This window comes from Protopterus annectens, chromosome 1.part0 (genome assembly GCF_019279795.1).
Source record: "Protopterus annectens isolate FY-2018-M chromosome 1.part0, PAN1.0, whole genome shotgun sequence".
Lineage (NCBI taxonomy): Eukaryota > Metazoa > Chordata > Ceratodontiformes > Protopteridae > Protopterus > Protopterus annectens.
The window spans coordinates 1671167599-1671188598 of record NC_056725.1 but is presented as its reverse complement, the minus strand read 5'-3'; the positions used below and the strand labels follow the sequence as shown (position 1 = coordinate 1671188598).

The 21000-nt window shown below is 44.4% G+C and overlaps 1 protein-coding gene across 1 annotated transcript in view; it reads right to left on the bottom strand.

Moving 5' to 3' along the window:
* Window positions 1-21000, bottom strand: part of CSNK1E (casein kinase 1 epsilon) — a 796028-nt gene that overhangs the window by 368846 nt on the left and 406182 nt on the right. Inside the window, exon 6 of the mRNA XM_044068413.1 lies at window positions 4360-4530. Coding sequence (XP_043924348.1) covers window positions 4360-4530 — 171 coding nt within the window. The remainder of the gene's footprint in view (window positions 1-4359; window positions 4531-21000) is intronic.

Below are 21000 nucleotides of genomic sequence, written 5' to 3'. Positions count from 1 at the left end.
ATGACACTGTCAATTTCCGAAATACATGAAGATCCAGTTTCCATTCGTGGGGATCCATGATTTGTCTGCTTAACACATCTGCTAAGGAGTTCTGTGCTCCCGGCAGAAACCTTGCCTGAAGAGTTAGTTGCAAGCTGAGCGCAGTCTCCCATAAAATCATTGCTTGCCTGCATAACGGGTAAGAATGTGTTCCCCCTTGTTTGTTGATGTACCACATGACAGTTGTGTTGTCTGTTAGAATCAACACCTGCCCTGGAAGAAGTTAACTCCTTGAAAGCCATTAATGCAAACTGGACTGCTAACATCTCCTTCACGTTGATATGTAGATGCTGTAGTCTGGCAGGCCACTTGTCTTGTATCCACTTTCCATTCAGATGAGCTCCCCAAGCTATGTCTGAGGCATCTGTCGTTAGAATCTGACTCGCCTCTGGCCGGGTCACAGAGAGTCCCTTGTTTAGGTGACATTCCTGAGCCCACCACAAAAATTCCTTTTGAATGCAAGGTATTATTTGAATGACAGTGTCCAAATCCTGGCAGTGCTGTGTCCATACATTTTTGAGATACCATTGCAGCTTCCTCATATGCAGTTTGGCATTGGGAAGCACCAGAATACAAGATGCCATGAACCCTAAGGCTTGAAGGACTGTCCTTGCAGTCAGCCCGGACTGAAGAGATAGTTGATGGAAGTAAAGGGAAATATTCTTTTGTTTGTCCGGGGTTAAAAAGGCCATCTGGGTTGCTGTATTCAGTCTCACACCCAGAAAGCACATGTCTTGAGAGGGTACTAGACTGGACTTTATTTCGTTCACAGAATACCCTAGGCATCTTAGCACTGCTATCACATATTCCAAATGCTGTAAAAGGACTTCCTTTTCTTGAGCCAGAATCAGGCAGTCGTCCAAGTAAGGATAGATTTGTATTCCTTTTAGCCTGAAGTAAGCTATCACTGGAGCCAGAACCTTTGTGAATACTCTGGGCAGTAGATAAGCCAAAGGGCAATGCAGAGAACTGATAATGGGAATTCCCAGCTCGAAAACGCAGATACTTCCTGCAACTTAGTCTGATAGGCACATGAAGGTAAGCCTCCTTGAGATCTAAAGTTACCATCCAGTGATCTTTGCCCAGCAGAGGTAAAAGCTGTTGTAACGTCAACATTTTGAACTTGGGAATGTCCAGATAAGTGTTGAGGATAGATAAATCCAAAATTGGTCTCCACGTGTTCCCCTTCTTTGGTACTAGGAACAGGCGAGAATAAAATCCTAGGCCCCTTTCTGGCACAGGAACCGGCTGAATGGCCCCTATGTGGAGTAACAGAGAAATTTGCTTGTGAGCCTCTTTTCTTTGTAGAGGAGGAATGTCTGGCATGCCTGTGAAAGGAGGCAAGGTATGGAAATAAAACCTGTAACCGTGGTGAATGATATCCAATACCCATCTGTCTTGGGTAATTAAATTCCAATTTTCTTTGAAAAGAGCCAGTCTTCCTCCCAAAGGTGCTGCCAGACGAGAAAGTACTGGCAGCTGAAAAGGCAGGTCATTGGGTCTGTTTACGAAAGGACTGACCCCTGCCCTCACCAGAAGACTGAGCAGGTGAACTCCCTGTTCTAGGCCTAAAAGAACCTTGAGCTCTGCCCCTACCACGTCTAGACCTACCCCTAGACTGGGAATCATAAGCAGGATATGTCCATCCCTTAGTAGGCCAATTTCTACTAAACTTCGGAGGCTGAACCTGCAAAAAATCTTTAACAGTCTGCATAGACTTAGCCTTGTCCTCCATTTTCTTTAAAACTGCTTCCACAGGCGAACCAAACAACACGTCAGACTGTAACGGAGCATCCAAAATCCTTGTCTTAACATGCTCAGCTAAATTCTGATCCCTCAGCCAGGCGTGCCTACGAAGAACAGAACCAGTGGCAGCCACCCTCGAAGAGGCCTGCACAGCATCAAAACCACATTGCAAGGAATGCTTACCCACCTGTTCAGACACATGAACTAAATCCTGCAACTCTTTACACTCAATACCTTCCGCCAGAGCATCCACCTTAGACTTCAATTGTGAAAGGAGATAATTTTGATATTTTAACATGTGAAACTGGCAATTCAACGCCCTCATGGCTAAAGTGGAAGAAGTGTACACTTTCTTTCCCCATCTATCCAAAGCCCTTGCCTCTTTATCAGGAGGAACAGGATTTTTAACAACAGAAGCCTTAACACCTTTAGGCCCCTGAGAAACAGTTTCGGGTCTGCCCTAGGACTCTTAAAAGATACTTATGAGCTTCAGGCACCCTATAATACCTATCTGGTTTAACTGGGGCAGGAGGCAAAGAATCAGGGTTCAGGGAAGCCTCTGCAAAAACATCTTCCACCACATCCAGAACAGGAGGTATAGCTAAAGGCCTATGCTGGGGTAAAACAAAATTCCCTAAGCCTCTTCCTGGAATCAGAGAAATCTTGACCTTCCCATTTAAAATGCTCCCTCATGGAATGAAGAGTCTCTGAAAAAGAAAAATCCTCAGGAGGAGAAGGCGAAGGAGTAGAATCATCCAGATCAGAATCAGAATAAGGAGGATACTCCTGCAAGCCTGCAGCCGAAGACTCAGAAGCCTCGAACACTGCTCAAAACTCTCAAGCTCAGGTTCCACCCTAGGCCTCTTATCAGGAGGGGGCATAGAACCTCTAATCATAGTAATCAAATCTTCTGCCATTTTAAGCATATGTTTCTTAGGCAAAGATCCTGAAGAACTAGGAGAGACCCCCACTGAAGTTAAACCTGGCCTGCCTCTCAAAGAAGCCTTGGAAACAGAAGGGGAGGGCCTAACCACCTTAGGAAGAGAGGGGAGAACAGCCACCTGAGAAGCCCCTTCAGCCTGGCCTACCTCCTGAGAGGACACATCCTGTAACAGTAAAGTCTCTCCCTGAGACTCCAAAGAAACTTCTGGCAGAACCTCCGGCTCCACTGAGCCTTGTAAAGAACCGACGTCCGGGACTGACGGTTCTTCCAACCTAGGCTTTGCTGCTTTGTCCTTGCGCTTTTTGGACGAAGCGGGCGCCGGAGCATCCAATGGCATTTTATAATTACAACGCTTCCCAAAAACTAACCTGGCACAGTCTAACCTTCTCTTTATAGTGCGTTTGTTAAATCTAGCACAAGAGCGACATCCAACAACGTCGTGCTCAGGCCCTAAACAAGGTATACACAAGGTATGGTAATCCCTATGAGGTATCTGTTTCCCACAAGAAATACAGTTATTCACTTTTTCTGACATCCGGTTAAATACTGAGGCAAGAAAAATCCAAAATATTCCCCAACGGGGTACTTAGCCAACTTTGATTCGGTCTGAAACTCCGACTTCAGAAAATTTCAGAACGCCAACCTGCACTCGCAAAACTGCTTCTGCATCGGACCATGCGGCAAAAAAGACTGAGGATATGACGTCGGTCATGCGCATTTGTACCCTGACGTCAGACTAATGCGCCTTGACCGACGTCAGCCATATACTTTGGTATTCGGGCCGACTGGGACAGCGGACTACCCAAGTGTTAGGACTGCAGCAATGTGGAATGAAGAACATCAGATCCAATGTCAAAGAGTAGCAGGAATACCTGGCATACGGCTGGCGGCTGAAAAGTTCTGAGGGCTGTTGCATACAGACGTCACCTTTATGGCCCACGTACCTGCCTCTACGTCAGACATCCAACGCACCAAGAGGGACTAGAAAAGCTTTGGAAACCTGGCTGGACAAGCTGATTGGAAGAAGGGTAAAGCCACTAGTAAAATACTGCAACATTGGAATAGGACATCTTATTTTAACTCTGAAGATATTACACCCCACCTTGATCCATTTCTGCTTTTTTTCAGTACAGAACCACAGACTCATCTTTCATATAACACCTAAAAAAGGTCAGTGACTCACAGCACTGTCACTATTAACTAAAATCACATTTGAGGTGTCTAGCCAAAGTCATAACATACAGATCCAGACTCTACTGTGGGGGAGTGCAAACCAAAAATCACATTACTATGGCATTCCCCCAACTAAAATATAATGAAGACTTGGGAGGTCTTTCACTCATTAGTACCACGTACCGGTTGGGGTGAAAATTTCCTTGAATAAAACACACCAGAAAAATAATGTTGTTTTGCATGCTTATGTAGCACTTACAGCATCTGAAATATGGTGACTTATTAGCTCCAAGATATGGTGATTCATAAGATGTATTACACTTGCAAAAACATTTCAGGAGATAAGACACTTTCATTTATATACCTTCAGGCACCAAGGGATACAATTTAGTCATTGCTGCTTTAGGCTCACAAAGTTAACTGGGATATTCCAAACAACTAACATTATGATAGCTTACATGGATAGCCTTTGCAGAGAACCTCAATGGGTGTGGACATCTTTTTCTCACTAATACGCTCATATTTCTGACGCTTGGTTGCAGCTTTTAGCCCCTGCCAGGGTAAGGATCCAAGATTGAAATACATCAGGACATACCCAAGGCTTTCAAGGTCATCTCTACGACTTTGTTCTGGTGAGGGAAAATAGAATTGTGTTAAAAACATCTGTCATGTAGATACTACTGCAATGCAGAGAAGTTTCAGTAAGAATTCTCAGATTTTAAGTGAATACACAAGTCCCCTCTCCACAAAAGGCAAAATCAGGACTAAAAAAAAAAAAAAAGGTAGGAAATATTCTCACTACATATATTCTCTCTTCATGGCCCATGCAGAGCAAGTTAGTGCTAAACACTAGTTACACAACTGTTCATGTACTTAGGAGCTGAAACATCCAAAGCAAAAGAGAAAATGCAACCACTGGAGAGGTGTTCTTAAACAGGAAGTGATATGGCGAGTATTCATATCTGCTGATTGTCCTTTGTAGGGGCTTTCTGCAGTAGCATACCTAGGTAGAATCAGAAGCAAGTGAAAAATAACCATAAAAATTGAGAGGGCTAAAACGTTAAGACAACCTCTTATGTATGCAATACTGCACTGGAATTCCAGGTTATAATGCTCAGAAGTTGTTGTCACAATAATGATCAAGCTTCAAGACAAATGTCTACTGGGGAATGCATCACTAAAGCATGCACAACAGTTTCCTGATAGAACGTTTTGGAAATGAGCAGGTCAAAGGCCCATCCTCCTAAGGAGGATACAATATGCAACATACAAGCCATCTGCACAAGATATTTTCGTTAATTTCACTACCTGCTTGTGCTCCTGAACAAGGCAGGAGAGACCTACAAAACTACACTAGTAGGCAAAGAATGAAGAATAAAATTTCCCTTATTTTCAACAACTGTAAAGCAAAAAAAGTATTAATGGACTGGTTGAGTGACCAAGATGCACCCTAAGTGACATGGAAAACCAGTAACTACAGAAAAATGGTAATTATGCACTTAACATAAAAGCAGGATCCTTTCATTTGCATCTATCTGATCCGACTAATGGGTGCTTGGATCGTTCGTCAGATCAGAAAGTACAGTTGTGTACACTTACCATAAATGTAGATGTTAGAGTGTATTCACTGTTGCAGTCATCACATTTGGGTTATATGCCTGCAGGTAGCCCTCAGCCGGCCTGAATACCAGAGTCTTGGGATTTCTGCGTCGGATGCTGTCGCTTCTTCCATGATGTCAGGTTGTAAGGGGTATAAAACATGCAGCCGATGCCATTACGTCAATTTTTCTTGCCCCAGATATCAGGTGCCCCCACAATAGGAAGCAATTATATGGTATGGAAAGTACAGTTTTGTACCTACCATAAATGTAGATGTTCGAGTCAGTCAGTGCGCCAGGGGTATATAAGAGGCATCCAACGCCATTTTCTTCAGTTTTTCTTGCCCCAGATGTCATACATATAGCTATATAAAAATAAAACAAAACCCTTAGGTATAAGCAAATACACCACAGAGGTAGTATAGGATAGAGTGGTAGAGATAAGTTCAGCTAGTTCAGAGGGGATGGAGGGAGGGTAACCTGGACTGCAGCAGGGTGAACACTCTAACATCTACATTTATGGTAGGGACAAAACTGTACTATGTTCATCGTGTTACCCTGCTGCAGTCATCACACTTGGGTTGAATCCCCAAGCTAAGGGGATGGGAGGTGGAGTCAGACAGGGTTAGAAGAAGCTAGTAAGCCCTGCAAAACTGCAGTGGCAAAACCAGCTCTAGTCTTAGAGTACAAGTAGCAGCTTCCAGAATATCCTTGGTTGGCACTCCCCTGAGAAAGGCTGCTGATGTAGCTGTAACCCTGGTGGAGTGGGACCTAATGTTAGCAGGTACTGGTTTCCCTTGATGTGTGTAACAAACGTATGCAATGCCCTATCCATTTTGAAATGGTCTGTTTTGAGATGGCTTTTCCTTGTGATCCTGTAGCATAGGCTACAAAAAGCTGGTCAGTTTCTCTGAAAGCCTTAGTTTTATCCAAGTAGTAACGTAATAGCCTGTGAATGTCCAAAGAGTGCAGGAGTCTTTCTCCTTTGCTCTGGGGATTTGGGAAGAAGGTGGGCAAGTGAATGGTTTGGTTTAGGGCCACACTAGATACCACCTTTGGCATAAAGGAAGGATTCGTTCGCAGAGAGGCTCTGTCTTGATGAAAAATGATGAAAGGTTCCACTGCCATTAGTGCCTGTAGCTCTGAGACTCTTCTACCTGAGGTTATTGCTAGTAGTAGGGCAGTTTTCCATGAAAGAAATTTTAAATCAGCAGAAAAAGCTGGTTCTGAGGGCGGTAGTGTAGGTTTTTCCAGAACAAAGTTGAGGTCCCAGGTAGGTGTTGGAGCTCTCCTTGGCGGTCTTAAGTTCTTAGCCACTCTGAGGAACTGTCTCAGGAGTGGATGGGAGAATAAAGGAAGATCCGTGCTGTAATGAGCTGAAATTGCTGAGGCGTGGATCTTAATGGATGAAAAGGAAAGTTCTTTGTGTAACATCTCAGTTAAATATTGTAGAATCTGAGGGATGTTTGGATCAAGGGGGTTTAGGCCTTTAGCCTGGTTCCAGGCGCAAAATCTTTTCCATTTGTCTGAATAGGTTTTCCTGATGCTGGGTCTCCTGGCCTCCAGAATGACATCCATAACCGCTTTGGATAAAAGTGTTGGCTGATTGTTTAGGTAATTTGCCATGCAGCCAGGTTTAAAGTCTTGAGCTGGCTGTGTATAATATGATGATCTCGCTGGGTGAGCAGGTGAGGAATTTGTGGCAAAATCCATGGTGGGCCGTGGGCCATGTCCCTTAAAATTGGGTACCAATGTTGGCGTGGCCAGTCTGGTGCAATGAGTATCATTTGTGGTCTCTCTAATCTGACTTTCAGCAGTACCTTTGCTAGAAGAGGTAGTGGAGGGAAGGCATACACTGTTAATGTTTTCCAACTGAATGAGAGGGTGTCCACTTTGGGTGGAAGGTCCTTGTGCAAAATGTTTGAAGTTGGTGGTTGTGGGGGCTTGCAAACAGATCTATGTCTGGGTGTACCCATTTTTGAGTTATCATTGCAAATACTTGTGGATCTAGTTTCCATTCGTGTGGATCCATGATATTTCTGCTTAGGTCGTCTGCCAATGTGTTTTTCTGTCCTGGCAGGAATTGTACTTGTAATTGAACCTGTTAAGACAGTGCAGTGTTCCACAAGGTCATTGCTTGCCTGCATAGAGGGTAGGAATGTGTGCCCCCTTGCTTGTTTATGTACTACATGACTGTGGTATTGTCAGTCTTTATTATTAGGTGTCCTGGGTGTAGAAGATCCTTGAAAGCTCTTAGGGCATTCTGTACTGCTAGCATTTCTTTTTGATTGATATGCAGATGCCTCTGATCTGTAGTCCATTTGCCCTGAATGCACTGCCCTGCCATGTATGCTCCCCAGGCATAGTCAGATGCATCTGTTGTCATAGTTTGCCTGGCTGTGGGTAAGGTGAAAGGCTGATCCTTGTTGAGGTGACATGCCTGTGCCCACCATAGAAACTCCTGTTGAAGGCAGGGAATGAGTGGTATCATTGTTTCCAAGCTGTGGCTGTGCTGAGTCCAAACACTTTTCAGGTACCATTGTAATTTCCTCATATGCAGTTTTGCAAATGGTATTAGTAGTATGCAAGATGCCATGAATCTCAAGGCATGCAGAATTTTTCTTGCAGGGAGTTGGGTCTTTGTTGCCATTATTTTGAAATACTGAAACCGCTGTCGTTGCTTGTCTGGCGTGAGATAAGCCATCTGGGCAGTTGTATTCAAGCTGGCACCCAGGAATATTATGTTTTGTGAGGGCACTAGTTTTGATTTCTTTTCATTTACTGTGTACCCTAGGCAACTTAGAAGGTGTTTGACAAATGCCAGATGCTTTAAAAGAATGTATTTGCTTTCTGCTTGAATAAGGCAGTCGTCCAGGTATGGATATATTTGAATTCCTCTGTCTGTAGTACGCAATTACTGGTGGCAGGCATTTTGTGAAGACCCTGGGCGCAGTAGATAAGCCAAAGGGCAGTGCAGAGAATTTGTAATGCTTTGAACCTGCAATGAAGCGGAGGTATCTTCTGCAGATTTGTCTGATAGGGACATGCAGGTATGCCTCCTTGAGGTCCAAAGTGACTAGCCAAACATTCTTTCCCAGCATGGGAAGAAGCTGCTGTAGTGTTCACATCTTGAATTTTGGTACTTGCAGATAGGTGTTCAGAATTGAAAGATCCAGAATGGGTCTCCATGCCTTGTCCTTTCTTGGGACTAGGAAGAGTCTTGAGTAAAATCCTTGTCCTTGCTCCTGTGTAAGTACCTGTTGAATGGCTCTCATGTTCATGAGCTGTAATTTGTTTTTGTGCCTCTGCCCATTAATTTGGTGGCAGGTTTGGCATTCCTTTGTTCCTTGGTAAGGTATGAAAGTGGAATCTGTATCCTTGAGAGACCATGTTTAGAACCCATTTGTCTTTTGTGATGATGTGCCAGTTGTCTGCAAAAAATGCTAGTTTTCCTCCCAAGGGAGTTGCCAAGAGAGATTTGTTTGGTGGTTTGAGGATAGAGTCATTGTGTTCGTCTTCTGCTAGCTTGGGGCCTGTCTTCTCCTCCTTTCTGGGTAGCAGAACCCCATTGGCGAGGTTTGTAAGGGCCCTGTGACTGACCTCTGCCCCTTGGGCGTCTGTATTTGCCCCTTCTGTGATCTGTCTGAAGCTGGAAAGAACCATTTTTTTATTGGCAAATTTCTGCTGAATCGAGGGGGTTGTACCTGCAAAAAAATCCTTGACAGTTTTGCATAGACTTTGCCTTATCCTCCATTTTCTTTTAAACCTCTTCTGCTTTGACACCAAATAATACATCCTGTTGTAAAGGTGCATCCAATAATTTTGCTTTAACATGGTCAGGGAGAGTTTGTTCTTTTAACTAAGCATGCCTACGTATGACAGAGCCAGTAACAGCTGCTCTACAAGAAGCTTCCAATGAGTCAAATCCGCATTGTAAAGTATGTTTGCCCACCTGTTCAGCTGCATGCAACAGATTCTGCATTTCTTTGAGTTCAGACAGTTCTGAATGTGTGCTCATTTTTTGTTTTAACTGAGACATTAGAAATTGTTGATATTTCAACATGTGAAACTGGCAATTTAATGCTCTCATAGCCAGAGTAGCTGAGGTGTAGATTTTCTTTCCTCATCTATCTAGGGCTCTGGAATCCCTTTCAGAGGGCACAGGAGTTTTAGCCATAGAAGCTTTTGCTCCCTTAGGACCCTGGGAAATTGTTTCTGGGTCAGCTACAGGGCTTTTATAAAGGAATTTGTGTGAGTCAGGTACTCTGTAGTATCTGTCTGGTTTGGCTGGAGCAGGAGGAAGAGAGTCTGGATTTAAACTAGACTCCAAGTAAACATTATCCACAATATCCAGAACAGGAGGGATAGCAAGAGGTCTGTGCTGGGGTAGTAAAAGGAACTCTCTGAGCCTTTTCTTAGAATCTGAGTAATCCTGGCCTTCCCAGTGGAAATGTTCCCTCATGGTATGTAAAGTCTCCCCAAGAGTAATCTTCAGGGGGAGATGCTGAGGGAATAGAGTCCTCAGCATCAGAATCTTCATAAGGTGGAAAAGTGTAATCCTGTTCCTCAGAAGAATCTGAGGAGAGAGAAACCTGGTCAGAGGATGCATAATCCTCCTCATTTCTAGGTCTTTTATCAGGAGGGGGATGGGAACCCCTGATAAGGGTAATCAAATCTTCAGCCATCTTAAGCATCTGTTTCCTAGGCATGGGGCCTTGAACTGTAGACTGATGAACAGTTTTCTTTGGTTTTAAAAGAGTTTTAAGTTTAGCATAAGATTTAATGGTGAGTGTAGTCGGTCTGAAGACACCTTCAGAAACCGAAGGTGTTTCCCATTGCACCGGTGTCTAGTTCTGCTCCGGTGTCGGTAGAAGGCTGCGTCGGCCTAGTCGATTCCGCATGGGAATCCGCAGCTGTCTGGGGTTCCAGCTCTGCGGTCGTCAGGGGCTGCGTAGGCGCCTCACTGAAAACCGGCGACAGGCCCAGCTGAGGCCTCGGTGTTTGGCTTTTTCCTAGGCTGCCAGTCCTTATCCTTTCGTTTTTTATGAGTGGTGGTAGTCGGCTGCTCCGACGGCATGATATAATTAAATTTCCTACCAAAGTAATGCTGTGCGAAGTCAAAACGGCGTTTGATAGTTCGTTTATTAAACCTAGCGCAAAACCTACAACCTGTAACGTTGTGGTCTGGGCCTAGGCAAGGAATACAATAGGAATGGAAGTCCTTATGAGGTATTTGCTTCCCACAAGAAATGCAATTGTTAATTTTTTCTGACACTGGACTGAGGCAAGAAAATGTTCCCCAACGGGGTACTTAGCTTTACTGAAGACTTCGGACTGAAATTCAAATCGAAAATCTCATGTGTCGGCCGACCGGCACTTGCGAACTGCTTCTGCTTCGGGCACCGCGCGGCAAGAAAGACTGAAGAAAATGGCGTTGAATGCCTCATATACCCCTGGCGCACTGACGTCAGGGAAGAAGCGACAGCAACTGACGCCAGACCAAGACTTTGGAATTCGGGCCAACTGCAGGACCGCCTGACGGCAGGATAACCCAAGTGGGATGACTGCAGCAGGGCAACACGATGAACATCACCCCCAGCAAAAAGCAAATACACATGATATAATATATACCAAACAAATAGGATGGGTAAAAGACAAGAGAAGTCACGGGGCTGGAGAGAGGGTAACTAGGACTGCAACAGTGAATACATTCAAACATCTACATTTATGGTAAGTGTACACAACTGTACTATGTTCTTCGTGTTTCACTGTTGCAGTCATCACATTTGGGTTGATTCCCAAAGCTAAGGAAGGGTGGAGGTAGTTGTAAGAGCATTAGGGCTAGCAATTAAGCCCTGTAAGACAGTGGTGGCAAATCCAGCTCTGGATTTAGAAAAAAATAGGCAAGTGGTAATGCTTGGTGAAAGTACGTACAGAGTTCCAGGTTGCAGCTTCCACGATGTCTCTGGTAGGGACTCCTCTGAGAAATGGAGTAGAGGTAGATGGAGCCCTGGTGGAATGTGTTCTTATCCCCTGTGGGGTAGGATTTCCATTGTGCTTGCAGCAGAAATGGATACAATGTGCTGTCCATTTGGAAATGTTTTGCTTTGAAATGGCCTTCCCCCTCTGTCCCTGCAGCAAAGCTGACTAGCAGCTGGTCAGATTTTCTGAAAGGCTTAGCCCTGTCCAAATAGAATCTAAGCTGTCTGTGGACGTAGGGAATGCAGTACCCTTTCCCCTTTATTCTGGGGATTAGGAAAAAAAAAAGTAGGCAAATGAATGGACTCAGTCCCACTAGACACCACCTTGGGCATAAATGATGGATTAGTCCTGAGAGGAAACCATGTCCGCATGGAAGATAATGAAGGGTTCCACTGCCATAAGGGCCTGCAGTTCAGACACTCTTCTTGCAGAAGTGATGGCTAGAAGTAAAGCTGTTTTCCAAGAAAAGAATTTCAACTCTGCTGTAGCAGCTGGTTCAAACGGGGGAAGAATACATTTTTCCAACATGCCATGAGAGCCTGTAGTTCTGAAACCCTTTTTGCTGAAGTGATTGCCAAAAGGAAAGCTGTTTTCCAAGATAAAAATTTTATATCCCCAGTAGCTGCTGGTTCAAAAGGAGGCAAGGTGAGTTTTTCCAGCACAAAATTGGGGTCCCATGCAGGAGTTGGTGATGATCTGGGAGGCCTTACATTTTTGGCCCCTCTAAGATACTGTTTTAGCAGAGGATGAGAAAAGATGGGAGGCTCTGTGTTGTTATGAGCCGAGATGACAGAGGCATGGATTTTTATTGAATAAAAAGATAGGCCCTTCTCAAGCATCTCAATCAAGTATTGTAAAATCTGAGGGATATTTGGTTTTGCTGTGTCCATTCCTTGTGCTTGGTTCCAAGCACAGAATCTCTTCCATTTATCAGCATAAATGTTTCTAGTACTAGGCCTTCTGGCTTCCAAAATGAAATCATCACAGATTTACTGAGAGGTGGTGTTTGAATAATTAAATGATCAGCCATGCGCAAGGTTAAGAGTTTGGAGCCGAGTGTGCAGAATTTGATTGTTCTGCTGAGACAGTATATGAGGTATTTGAGGCAAGTACCAAGGAGGGAGTTGAGATATATTCCTTAGAATTGGGTACCAGTGCTGGTGAGGCCAGTCCGGAGCAATTAGGATCATTTTTGGTTTTTCCTGTCTGACTTTAGTAAGACCTTGGAGAGAAGAGGCAGAGAAGGAAAGGCATAGACTGATAGGTTTTTCCAACTGAAGGATAGGGCATCCACTTTCCATGCTTGTCTGTGATCGTCCTTGTGCAGAATTTGTCCAGTTGATAACTTTGGGGATAGGCAAATAGATCTATGTCTGGGCTCCCCCATTTCTGTTACCACGCTGAAGATTTGTGGATCCAGTTTCCACTCATGCGGGTCCATAAGATTTCTGCTTAGGTCGTCTGCCAGAGTATTTTGTTTTCCTGGCAGGAATTGAGCTTGCAGATGTATTTGATAAGTCAAGGCCGTGTTCCACAATGCCATGGCTAGTCTGCAAAGGGGGTAGGAATGTGTACCCCCCTGCTTGTTTATGTACCACATAATCGTGGTGTTGTCCGTCTTTATCAGTAGTTGTCCTAGATGAAAAAAGTCCTTGAAGGTTGTCAGAGCATTCTGAACACCTAGCATCTCTTTCTGGTGGATATGTAGAGACATTTGTTTTGGGCTCCATATGCCCTGAATGCATCTCCCCGCCAGGTGGGCCCTTCCCAAGCATAGTCTGATGTGTCTGTAGTTAGGGTTTGGGTGGCAGGGGGTAGAGTGAATGACGGTCCCTTGTTTTGGTGACATGTCTCTGCCCACCAAAGAAACTCCTGTTGTAGGCAGGGAATGAGAGGAATCATTGTTTCCAGACTGTGACAATGTTGACTCCATAAAACTTTTTAGGTACCACTGAAGTTTCCTCATATGCAGTCTTGCATACGGAATTAGTAGAATGTAGGATGCCATGAACCCCAAAGCCTGTAGAATTTGTCTTGCAGATAACTGGGTTTTTGTTGCCATCTGTTTGAAGTATGTTGTCAGTTGCCTTTGTTTGTCTGGCATAAGGTAAGCCATCCGGGCAGTTGTACTCAAACTTGCACCCAGGAATGTAATTGTTTGAGAGGGTACCAGTTGTGATTTCTTTTTGTTTATTGTGTACCCTAGGCATGTTAGAAGCCTTTTTACAAATGCCAGATGTTGAAGAAGAATTGTCCTTGTTCTCTGCTTGAATGAGACAGTCCAAGTAAATATAAATTTGTATGCTTCTTTGTCTTCAAAATGCAATTACTGGTGCCAAGCACTTTGTAAAGACCCTGGGCGCAGTAGATAAGACAAAGGGCAGTGCAGAGAATTGGTAATGCAAAAAACCTGCCTTGAAGCAGAGGTATCTTCTGCACGATTCCTCTTAAGTCTAGAGTCGCTAACCAAGCGTTCCTGCCCAGCATAGGCAGTAGCTGTCGTAAAGTCAGCATTGTGAATTTTGGAATGTCCAGGAACATGTTCAAAATCGATAAGTCCAGTATTGGACGCCAGGCATTGTCTTTTCTGGGTACCAGGAACAGTCTTGAATAAAACCCTTGTCCTTTTTTCTGTTCTGGTACTGGTTGAATAGCCCCCATAACCATGAGGGACATAACTTGTTTCTGAGCCTCTTTCCACTGATTTTGTGGCAGATCTGGCCAACCATTTGGAATTGGCAAAGTATGGAAATGAAATCTGTACCTCTGGAATACTATGTTTACTACCCACTTGTCCTGGGTAATTAACTGCCAATTTTGAGCATGAAGTGCTAATCTTCCCCCAAGGGGGCTGCCAAAAGATAAGTGCTTGGTGAAGGTAGAGGGAAGTCATTAAGACTGCTTACTGTAGGGTTGTGCTTTGTTTCCTCCAGGTTTGGAGATGAAGGCACCCCATTGCTTTGACATGCAAGAACCCTGTGATTGGAATCTAGAGCCTTTTGAGCACCTGGATTTGCCTTGAGAGGCTCTGTTGGACACAGGAAAGGACCAATTTTTAGTAGGCCAGTGCCTACTGAATCTGGGTGGCTGCACTTGTAAGAAATCTTTTACAGTTTGCATAGATTTAGCTTTGTCTTCCATTTTCTTTAAAACCTCTTCTGCCTTATTACCAAACAGAGTATCATGCTGTAAAGGGGCATCCAACAATTTAGCTTTAACATGATCAGGTAGATTTTGCTCCTTGAGCCAGGCATGCCTTCTAATCACAGATCCAGTACCTGCGGCCCTGCAAGAGGCCTGCAAGGAATCAAAACCAAATTGCAAAGTATGCTTTCCAACCTGTTCTGCTGCATGCAATAGTTCCTGTAATTCTTTATTTGCCACACAATCAGAAATCATCATCATTTTCTGTTTCAATAAGCCCATAACATGCTGTTGATATTTAAGCATATGAAACTGGCAGTTTAAGGCCCTAATTGCCAAGGTTGCAGACGTATAAACCTTCTTTCCCCATCTATCCAGCGCCCTGGAATCTCTATCAGAGGGGGTATGATTTTTGGCTGTCGAGGCCTTTGCACCTTTAGGACCCTTTGAGATAGTCTCAGGATCAACAGCAGGATTTTTTGAATAGAAGTTTGTGGGAGTCAGGAACCCTGTAATATCTGGCTGGCTTACTAGGAGCCAGAGGTAGGGAATCAAGAGCCATGCTTGATTCCGAAAACACATCAGCAATGTCTAATACAGGAGGTATAGCCAAAGGCCTATGCTCAGGAAGAAGGAAATCCCTAAGCTTCTTTTTTGATTCAGAGAAATCCTGACTCTCCCAATGAAAATGTTCCCTTAAAGTATGCAAGGTTTCTCCAAAAGAATAATCCTCAGGATGAGATGCAGACGGGATGGATTCTTCTGCATCTGAAGCCTCATAGGGTGGAATAGAAAATTCCTGATCAGAAGAGGAATCAGAAGAAATAGAAACCTGATCTGAAGATTCATAATCAGTGTCTTGCCAAGGCCTCTTAGCAGGGGGGGGGGGGTGTGTTGGGAACCCATGATCAAGGTAATTAAGTCCTCAGCCATTTTGATAAATCTGTTTTTTAGGCATAGGGGCCTGAGCATGTGGCTCATGAGTCGGTGTTTTAGACTTAGAACATGTTTTTGATCTTGTTTTTGCAGCTGGCATTGGTTTTATATAAAAATGTTGAGGCCTGAAAACACCTTCCGAAGCTGGTGCCTGCTCAGCGGCTTCGGACCCATCCAAGGGAGAGACATCCACGAGTTCAATACTCTGAGAATCTCGCAGCATACCGGACTCCACATGGGTGTCGGTAGAGGCCTGCGACTCAAAAGTAGCGGGTATCAGGAAAGCGCCTCACTGAGTACCGGCGAACCGGCAACTGGCTTAGGAGAAGCTTTGTCGTTGGTTTTGGACCTCGACGACCTGTCTCTGTCTTTTTCTTTGCATTTTTTGTGAACTCCAGTAGTCGGATTGCTAACAGATGACATTTCAGGGTAATTAAATCTGGATCCAAAATATTATGAAGCAAAAATATACCTACGCTTAATAGTGCATTGGTTAAATCTAGCACAAAACCGACAGCAAGGCACGTTATGATCTGGGCCAAATGAAAATCCTTATGAGGTATTTGCTTCCCACAAGTAATGCAATTATTAACTTTTACTGACATCGGTAAGGAGCAAGAAAAAGTTTCCCCAAAGGGCTACTTAGCTTTAGTTGAAGACTTCGGTTCTGAAAATTTCAGGAGTTGGCTGACCGGCACTTGCGAACTGCTTCTGCTTCAGGCACCACGCGGCAAGAAAGACCAAATAAAATTGCATCGGCTGCATGTTTTATATGACCTGACGTCATGGAAGAGGAGACAGCAACCGACGCAGGACCCAAGACTTTGTTATTCAGGCCGACTGAGGGCAACCTGCCAGCAGATTACCCAAATGTAGTGAAACACGAAGAACATCCCAAGTATGGCAAGAATAGACTACAAAAAAGCATTTGACAGTATCCCACATTCATGGATAAAAGTGTGCGAGATGCACTCTACACTGATTGATTACATTACAGTGACCATGAAACAGTGGCAAACCAGTATGCAGTTAAGCCTTGATAAAGGGCAAATTGTTATTCCAGGGAGAAGTATTCAAAGGGGGATATTCCAGGGTGACCGTCACCACTGCTCTTTTGTCTTGGCATTAACCTGTTAAGATGTCTACTTAACAGATGAGGTCATGGCTATAATTTGGCTCCTAGAAAACAAGAAAGTGTAAAGACTCACCTTTTTTTTGCAGATAATTTAAAAAGTACAGTTGTGTACACTTAGCATAAATGTAGATGGTCATGTGTATTCACTGTTGCAGTCATCACATTTGGGTTATCTGCTTGCAGTAGCTCTCAGTCGGTCTGATTATCAAAGTCTTGGGTCCTGCGTCGGTTGCGGTCTCATCTTCCATGACGTCAGGTAGTCAGGGGTATAAAGCATGCAGCTGACACCATTACATCAGTTTTTCTTGCCCCAGATGTCAGGTGTCCCCATAAAGGGAAGCAATTATGTATACAAGGTTACATCTCCAACAAAAAAGCAAATACACCAAAAAGCTTTAAGCATAGTAGGCAAGAATAGAGGTATAGCCAAGAGAAGTCAGGGGGCTGGAAGGAGGGTAACTAGGACTGCAACAGTGAATACGCTAACATCTACATTTATGGTAAGTGTACACAACTGTACTATGTTCTTCGTGTTTCATTTCTGCAGTCATCATTTGGGTAGACTCCCAAAGCTAAGGAAATTAGATAATATTAAGACAAGCTATAAGGCCCTGCAGGACTGCAGTGGCAAAGCCAGCTCTGGATTTAGAGTCAGTTGGCAAATGGCAATGCTTGGTGAAGGTATGTAGAGAACTCCAGGTAGCAGCTTCTAGGATGTCTCTGGTAGGGACACCCTCTGAGAAAGGCTGTAGAGGTAGATGCAAGCCCTGGTTGAACTTGGTCTAATCCCCTGTGGGGTAGGTTTTCCATGGTGCTTATAGCAGAAATGAATGCAATGGCCTATCCATTTAGAAATGGTTTGCTTTGAAATGGCCTTCCCCTCAGTCCCTGCAGCAAATGCAACCAGCAGTTGTTCAGATTTCCTGAGAGGTTTAGTCCTGCCCAAATAAAATCTAAGTTGTCTGTGCACATCTAAGTGCAGTATGCGTTCCCCTTTGTTCTGTGGATTAGAAAAGAAGGTTGGCAAATTAATGGACTGATTAAGGGCCACACTGGATACCACCTTGGGCATGATGGAGGGATTGAAAAATGATGAAAGGCTCCACTGCCATGAGGGCCTGTAATTCAGACACCTTTCTTGCTGAAGTAATGGCTAAAAGGAAGGCTGTTTTCCAAGAAAGGAATTTCAACTCTGCATTTGCAGGTGGCTCAAAAGGAGGTAGAGTGAGTTTTTCCAATACAAAGTTAAGGTCCCGGGGCTGGAGTAGGGGCTCTCCTGGGTGCTCAAGTTTTTGGCCCCTCTGAGGAACTGCTTCAGCAATGGATGACAGAAGAGGGGTGGTTCTATGCTGTAATGAGCTGAAATGGCTGAGGCATAAATTTTGATGCAGGAAAAGGAAAGGCCCTTGTGCAGCATCTCAGTTAAGTTTTGAAGAATCTGAGGAAAATTGGGCACTGCTGTGCCCATCCCCTGAGTTTGGGTCCAGGAACAGAATCTTTTCCATTTTTCAGCATAGGATTTTCTAGTACCAGACCTCCTTGCTTCCAGAATGACATCCAACAATTGCTTACTGAAGGATGGTAATGGAGAGATGAGGTAATTAGCCAGGCTGCCAGGTTCAGGGTTTGAAGCTGTGGGTGCAGAATCTGGCCCTCCTGCTGGGACAGCAGGGCAGGGGTCTGAGGCAGGTGCCGTGGTGCCAGCAATGACACTGCGCAAAATTGGGTGCCAGTGTTGGCGTGGCCAGTCTAGTGCAATCAGTATAGTCCTTGCTTTGTCCTGTTTGATCTTTAGTAGTACCTTGGAGAGGAGAGGTAAAGGGGGAAAGGCATAAACTGATAGGTTTTTCCAGCTGAAGGACATGGCATCCACTTTCCAAGCTTGTTTGTGGGGAGTCCTTGTGCAGAATTTTTCCAATTGGTAGTTCTGGGGGGAGGCAAACAGGTCTATATCTAGGCTCCCCCATTTGTTTCTCAACATGTTGAAAATCTTTTGTTCCAGTTTCCACTCGTGTGGGTCCATGAGATTTCTGCTTAGTTCGTCTGCCAGTGTATTTAGCTTTCCTGGCAGGAATTGAGCCTGTAGGTGCACTTGGTAGCTCAAGGCTGTGTTCTACAGAGCCATGGCTAGTCTGCAGAGAGGATATGAGTGGGCCCCCCCCCCTGCTTGTTCATGTACCACATAACAGTGGTGTTGTCAGTCTTTACCATTAATTGCCCTGGAAGAATGTGGTCCTTGAAGATGGTCAGAGCATTCAGTACAGCTAACACTTCTTTTTTGATTGATATGCAGGTGCATTTGACTTGGGTTCCATTTGTCCTGAATGCACTTCCCTGCCAAGTGAGCCCCTATGCATAGTCTGATGCATCTGTTAGGGTTTGGTAGGCAGGGGGAAAAGTGAATGGCAGTACCTTGTTTTGGTGGCAGGCCTCTGCCCACCAAAGGAACTCTATCTGTAGACAAGGTATGATGGAAATAATTGCTTCTAGATCCTGAGAATGTTGACACCATAGGCCTTTTTAGATACCATTGTGGTTTCCTCATATGCAGTCTTGCATATGGAATACGGAGAATGCAGGAGGCCATGAACCCCAGAGCTTGCAGTATTTTCCTTGCAGATGGGTGGATCTTTGTGGCCAGCAGTTTGAAGTAGGCTTTCAAATGAATTGGTTTCTCTGGCGTGAGGAAAGCTATCTGGGAAGTTGTGTTCAAGCTTGCTCCCTGGAATACAATATGTTGGCAGGGTACAAGATAGGATTTCTTTTCGTTTATTGTATACCCCAGAGAAGTTAGCAATTTCTGTAAAAACGCCAGATGATTCAATAGCATGTCCTGGATTTCTGCCTGAATTAGACAATCGTCTAGGTTTGGATATATCTGGATATTTCTTTGCCTGCAAAATGCAATGACTGGAGCTAGGCACTTTGTGAATACCCTGGGCGCAGTAGAAAAGCCAAAGGGCAGTGCAGAGAACTGACAGTGCATGTAGCCTGCTTTGAAGCGTAGGTATCTTCTGCAGGATTCCCTTATTGGGATGTGCAGGTAGGCTTCCTTTAAATCCAGTGTTGCTAACCAGGCATCCTTGCCTAGCATAGGAAGCAGCTGGTGAAGAGTTAGCATCTTGAATTTTGGGAACACCAAAAATGTGTTTAGGATAACAGAGGTCCAGGATAGGACGCCAGTTGTCGTTTCTGGGCACCAGAAAAGTTGAGTAGAAACCTTGTCCCCTTTTCCTCTTCTGGAACAGGTTGAATAGCCATGATGCTTAAGAGAGAGAATTTGCTTTTGAGCTTCTGCCCACCGATTTGGGGGTAGACCTGGCCAACCGTTTGGGGATGGTAAGGAGTGAAAGTGTAATCTGTATCCTTGGGAAACTATATTTAAAACCCATTTGTCCTGGGTAATGAGTTCCCAATTTTTTGCCTACCGGGCAATCTTTTGCCCTAAAAGGAACAGTCAGTTGTGCAGGGCTTGGAAGATTTAAAGTTAAGTCATTGAGACAGTTTACCACAGAGGGGAGGAGTCTTACCACTCCCTGCTTTGGAAGTGGGAGCCCCCCACTGCTTAGTACTGGGAGTACCTTGGGACTGAAGCCTGGGTGTTCTGCTGGATCTGGGTTTGGACTGAGAAGGCCTGGAAGAGGCAGGAAAGGACCAATTTTACGAGGGCCAATGCCTACTAAATCTGGGAGTCTGTACCTGCAGGAAATCTTTAACAGTTTGCATAGATTTAGCTTTTTCCTCCATCTTTTTAAGTACTACTTCTGCTTTGTTGCCAAACAGGCGGTCTTGGTTTAAGGGAGCATCCAGCAGTTTAGCTTCAACATGATCTGGCAAAGATTGCTCCTTAAACCAAGCATGCCTTCTAAGTACAGACACAGTGACAGCAGCCCTGCAAGATGCCTCTAGTGAATCAAAACTGCATTGCAAAGTATGTTTTCCAACTTGTTCAGCAGAATGCATTAAATCCTGTAAATCTTTATTTTCAGCACAGTCAGGAATCAACATCATTTTCTGTTCAAGCAATCCAATAATCTGCTGCTACTTTAACATATGAAACTGGAAGGTTAAGGCTCTAATGGCCAAGGTTGCAGACGTGTATACGTTCTTACTCCATCTATCCAGTGCCCTGTTATCTCTATCAGAGGGAGTAGGATTTTTGGCAGTAGTGGCCTTAATGCCCTTGGGTCCTTGTGACATTGGCTGCATGCTTTATACCCCTGACTACCTGACATCATGGAAGATGAGACAGCAACTGACACAGGACCAAAGACTTTGATAATCAGGCCGACTGAGGGCTACTG